Raw genomic sequence first — 5990 nt, forward strand, 5'->3', positions numbered from 1 at the left:
AACTGTTCCGTAGCCAAGCCCAGGACAGTATCTTAAGAAATTAAATAGGTGTGACTTTATGTGAGAGGGATCCCATGGCCTTCGATCTTGAAATAGAATACTGTTCACAGGAAGCAGAATACTTAGATATTGACTTCTTTTTTTCCTTCTGCAAATCACTTGTGTCTGAGTAATCGTGTAGGTCATTTTCATATATAGAACCATGGAATGGTTTGGGTTGAAAGAGACCTTTGAAGATCATAGAGTCCAACCCCCGCTGCAGTTGGCAGGTACGTCTTTCACCAGACCAGGTTGCTCAAAGCCCCATCCAACCTGACCTCGAGCACTTCCAACGATAAGGCTCTCTGAGCAACTTGTTCCAATGTCTCTCCACCCTCACTGTAAAAAATATCTTCTTACCACGCCAATAAAAAAAGACTGAATTCACTTCTGACATACGAATCTTGACTTTTTCAACACCTTCAGTATCTTGTAGTTGATCATTCTGTAGTTTGTCCTAATACCTTTGTGAGTTAAAAAGACTGGCTATTGCTGCATTCCCCTTCCCCTCCAAAAAAGGAAGGTAATAACTGAATCTGTTCTCTTACAGTCCTCTGGGACCCCCTTATTCAAGTTCAGAAATATGCTGGAACTTTCAGAGACTGTTTCTTAAATGCTTTAGAAGGAATTTAATCAGACCCTCGAATAGATCTGGCTCATCTAAATATTCTTAACCTGTTCACTTTATGTTTCAGCCTATTCTTCTTTTTTCCTTTCTTGTCTAAATAAATTGCATCAGATACTTGATTACAGCTTCCTCTTTGTATAAAGACTCTTTGTACAGTTCTCCTGCAGTCCTTTATCCTTTGGGAATCTATTCCCCATAGTTCCTATTAATCAGTTGGACTAATTTGTTCATATCTCGTTGTCTTCCGTCTTTCACTCTGAGTTTTAGGCTAGTGAACTGGTATTCAGTGATCCCCTTCATCCGTATTAGCCATTTATTTCAGGCTTTTTGTGAGCTCTTCCCTGTTACGATCAGAACTAAATTTAAAATCTCTCTTCTCTTGGTTACTTTCTGCAGTTGTGCTTGATACATTCTGGCATTTCCCTGGGCAGGCCCTGTCCTGCCTTACTGCTTTTCTAACAGTTACCGAGGTGGTAAATGGGAGCTAGAGTTGAATTTCGAAGAACAAGACTGCTTTTTTAATCTGAAATACCTTTAAAGTACGGAGGACATTGAGCATAAGTTAAACACTTCAGAAAGATGAGAAATTGATCAGAAAGATTGGCATGAGAAGAGAAAAATATTACTGGAATGACACGCTTCTGCAGCTCCTCTCAGGAATATGGAAATCATTCACCCCATTTAAAGTGAAAGATACAATTAAACAGATTCTTTTCTCAAGTTTGCCTGCCTGTGGAAGCAGCCCTGTGGAATTGCTAACAACACAGGTGCAATATATTGCCTATTCTTTTGTGCTTAGAGGCTGCGCTCCTGAAAGCAAATCTTGGCTGCTGATCTTAATCAAAGGAGCTTCGTTCGGTAAGCTGGGTCTTTGTAACATGTTGCTTCTCATCTGGTAGAGAAGGAAGGAGTTTACAAATTCAAATCGCCCATTTAGGAGCCATGTCAGTGATATGATGTCGTCCCTTCCCCCCTTTCACCGTCCTCAGCTGAGGTCCAATAGAAATGGAATTTAATTGCATTTTAACCAAACATTAACAAAAGATGAGACTCCACTCTTAAAATTACTAAAATCTTTTAGGCAACATATTGAATCTTCCAGAGCCTTCGATTTTTATCTGTCTTGAGTGTAATGAGGTGTGAAACTGCTCTATGAATCTGCAGCGGTGTTTTGTATTACTGGATTTCTGTGGAGATGCTGTAAGTGAACTGGTGGAGCCACTTCCATTCTCAGTTCTATTAAAATGGGTTAGACTCGATAAAACGCGAACTAGTGAATATAAATTTCTTACTCATAGTTCCAGCCCAAATGTGACTTCACCTTCTCTTATGCTTCTTGTTCTTGTAGTTTTTTTAATGAATAAAGAATTTTCTTGAGGAATTTTTTTCCCACTGATGTTTTCTTACTAGAAAATGATAACAGTGTAAACCCGCTTACAATTTTAAGTTCTCTTCAATGTGTGTCATGCAAAACTTCAGTATCATGTACGTAGTTGGAAGGATGTGCTTTTCTACAACAGGTCAGTATAGACAGATATGACAGTCCAGAGCAGGGAACATTATTTATGAGGAGGCAATTTTACTTACTGAAGTTTTTTTTTTTTTTTGCTTTTGAATTATGAATATTTTCATTTCGAACAACTCAGCATGCATGTGGCTGATTAGGGAAAAGTACGCTTTTCTTGGCAGAAGAAACATGATTTTGAAATAGGATTGTGAAGGATTGAAATGGAATAAGATACTCAAACGCAGTGTTAAATGTCAGAATATGTGGCAGAATTTGTTTCTCCGAAAATGCACAGATTTGGATATTTGATTAATTACGTTGAAAAGGGAAAAGCAGTACTTTAGAACGGAGTATATAACATTAACTAATCTGATGCTATAGATCAAAAATACGTTCGGGAAGAACAGGTTCATGATTGTAGAAGGTGAAGTGCCTTCCATGTCTGGACTCTTAAAAGAAAAGGGGTGGAAATAATTAGAAAGAAGAACAAGCCTAAAAGAAAACCCCAAATCGCTTACTCCATTGCTGTTACTCTGCTTGCTTAGTAATTACGGCTGAAAATCAACTTCAGTGATGCTAGACTTCCCTTGATCTGGGAGTGGGAAGATCAGGTTCTTAATGTATTCTGAGATAGGGAGATAAAAATGTGGAGGAATGAACAAATATTATGAAAATGTAGCAATTTTATTTTATCTTAAATTACTCCATGAATAAGCGTGCACTATTATTGATCTTTTTAGTTAACAGGATAATTTTTATTTGTTTTCCATTGTTCGTATCTGTTGTAGTAACAGTTATATAATATTATTACAGTCCCTTGGCACATTCTAAAGAAGCTTTTAATGCAATATTTACACGTTAGTATTGTCACACATAGTATTGTTATTAGACAGTATCGTCACACATAGCTAATCAGTGTTCCCCATATTAGGCTTTCTCTTGGCACTACCCTCCCAAGGAAGGAAACAGCAGAGCCCTGCTGATAAGTAGCTTCCTTCCTTCAGAAGCTGAAGTTGTCTAAATTGAGGTGACCTTTGCGCTGTGTTTACATACATACATACATTCTCCAGTCTGCCTTTCGTACTCACAAGCTGTTCCTTAGTCCTTGCTATGAGAAGCCAAACTCGTTTATTATTCTTTGTCACCACTTAATTTCTTGTCCATAGTTACGTACGTGTCCATGACATCCGCAGTGGCTCAAGATGGGGCTCTTTGACTGAAGGAGGTATGAGGGTGCTTGTTCCTTAGACCTCTCTCCCTGGTGCCACCCAGCTGTCTGTCATTGCCCTACTTTGTCCTAGTATCTTCTGCATTCAGTGCAGGTGATGTAGAAAGGAAGACGCTAGAGACTATCTATCTCCTCTACATCTCCTGAGCTGCAAATGTTTGTCATGCCCACATCGTTACCCAGCTGGATCCAGCTCTGAATGCTGGGCAGCATGTTACTTGGTTTTCACGGCTTTTATTTGAAAGCTTTTCCCTCCAGCTTCTTTCAGTCCCCAATGACTGAAAACCAAACCAGTAGCATAATAATCAATCATAAAATTAATAACTGTCCGTTTTCTTTTGGAAGTGCAGTGTTTTTATGTGTCATACGTAAATGAAAAGGTTTTGTCCCAAGCTCATGTGTGGCTGATACAAATTCATTAACTGACCTTGACTTCAGGAGTATAATTTAATATAATTCTCAGAACTGATTGAGTGTGAAAGAGTGATGATAGCAATGAATCCATTTCTTTGACAATAACTTCCTTTTAAGAAACTGTGCAATGCTGTAAGAAAGACTTTTCCCTATATGGTCATTTTCAGGGCTGTTGCTTTGCTTGAATTTTAGGTTAAATATCAATTTATCCTTGAGAAACATGTAAGAGCGAGAACCTTTACACATCACCTGCATTCTGATTCAGTGCATTTATTTATAAATATGTAAACATTTTCTCATTCAGAAACTTTATATAACACAGAAGTGAAGGACGGCTCCCAGAGTTTAATCCAGATCTCCTCCTGCCTTCCCGAAATACCTCAGGAAGAAAATGCAGCGGAGTCCTGGGAAACTTTAGAAGAGGTGTGTTGAACTCCCTTACTGCCACATCGGTGCACTTGTTTTCACCAACTACTACAAAGTAACATTTGGTTTTTATTTGCAGGACTTGATTCAGCTGAGCCAGCTGGTGTCTGATTTTTCTCTCTTAGTCAACGTAAGTATGAATTCCGCATTCTACCCTAGATAGAGTCTTGTCAAAAAAGAGGGCGAATGGGTAATTCCTAGTTGGGGGAAAAAAAAGGTGAGCAGTACTTGTGCCTGTAGTTTGAAGTCAGACTGAGCTCCTGTCACTTGACTGAAGTGATAGATTAGCAGAATAACATTAGTCCAACATCCAAGACTTCAAAATCCTAGTCAGTGTTAGAAATGTCAGGAAAATGCTGGTAGAGGCAGAGCAGTTTCCCCACAGCGAGCTGAGGTGCCTGCATGATGGTGTGGTCTTTGCTACTTAGGACCTATGGTAAATACCCATGGTTTCAAAACCAGTACCTGGATACTTCCCAAAGTCGTAGGTGATGCATACAATGTTTACATCAAATTGTCTCGCAGTCATGTGAAAGGTTTTCTTCTGATCTTCAAGTGCCAACAGAGGAGGAATGTTCAAAAGCAGTAGTTCAACTACTCAGCTGGTTAGAACACTGACAGCTCTTCCCCCGCTATGTCAGTGAGTCACTACTGCAAGTCTCTTTGTGGGTCTCCTGTTGATTCAGGCTTTGTCGAGGTAATTCTTTGAGGAGGCAAGAGTCTGCCTGTTTCAGTGTTAGTGCTGGTAATTGCTCCTAAGCTCTTGTCACCAGAGCAGCTAATGATGTTGTGGCCAGTGCCCTTGGCCACAAGCTGAACCTTGGGAGAAGCCCTCCAGTGTGACCACAGGCTTCTACCCAGGACCCATTTCTAATCCTAAAGGTGATGATACCCTTCACTCCACAGGGTGGGTGTTTCCCAGTTATATTTTCTCGCTTAATCAGGAGTTTCCTTCACCTTTATCATGCCCTTTTTCTGCTCTTGCAAAGCTGCCAAAACGTCTTCATCATCCACTCAGTTCCCAATGTTTAGTTCCTCCTGTGCCACAGGGAAATTAAATCCTCGATTCTCATCTCCTAGGAGAGTTCTTTAGTCTCCTTGCTGTTGGGTTAGTTTTTTATCTCTTCTGCTGAGCATGTGCTGCTTCACGCACAAAAACAAAGACTAAGATTCATTAGGCTGGAGAGGGACTGCAGAAATTCCTGTTCAGTAGCCTAAATGTTAGCAGCGTCAGCTAAAAAAGAGGAGTTCCTGTTTCCAGGACTTTCTGGGTGTTACACATATCCATCACTAGGTATAATAGCAAGCATGTAGTGTGGATTAGGTAGTGGGTGAAGACACAAGAGCTGGTGGGTTCAGCAATCAAAATGCCTTTTATTTCAAGCTGAGCGTCAGCCATCTCATTATTTTGTGACATAAACCAGCCTGGGTACTGCTGAGATTAAAATAAGAACAAACCAACCCCTTTACGTTCTGTTCTGGTGTTCTCTGAGAGAGACTGCGGGGGAATCTGCATTTGGAGAGAGGATGGAACGTTTCTGTAAAATCAAGCAGTAGAATATAGAGCAACGTCAAGTGTATTTATTTTCAGTACGGTCACTGTTCTATTTGTGAATTAAGTCAGTGTTTTACACTGTCATAATTAAACACTTCTGTTTAGATGTCTTGGCACAGCTCCGAATGTTGGAGTTGGTACTGATCTTATAAATGCTCTTTATAGAATTTTTTTGAATGTGAAGCTCAGCAGG

At 39.9% G+C, this 5990-nt stretch overlaps 1 protein-coding gene across 1 annotated transcript in view; it reads left to right on the forward strand.

The window, feature by feature from the left end:
* The window catches only part of STX17 (syntaxin 17), a 24269-nt gene that overhangs the window by 16782 nt on the left and 1497 nt on the right, over positions 1–5990 (forward strand). The window contains exons 4-5 of the mRNA XM_010143535.1: positions 4121–4239; positions 4322–4372. Of these exons, the coding sequence (XP_010141837.1) occupies positions 4121–4239; positions 4322–4372 (170 nt within the window). The remainder of the gene's footprint in view (positions 1–4120; positions 4240–4321; positions 4373–5990) is intronic.

Source organism: Buceros rhinoceros, unplaced genomic scaffold, assembly GCF_000710305.1.
Source record: "Buceros rhinoceros silvestris isolate BGI_N320 unplaced genomic scaffold, ASM71030v1 scaffold279, whole genome shotgun sequence".
Taxonomy (NCBI): domain Eukaryota; kingdom Metazoa; phylum Chordata; class Aves; order Bucerotiformes; family Bucerotidae; genus Buceros; species Buceros rhinoceros.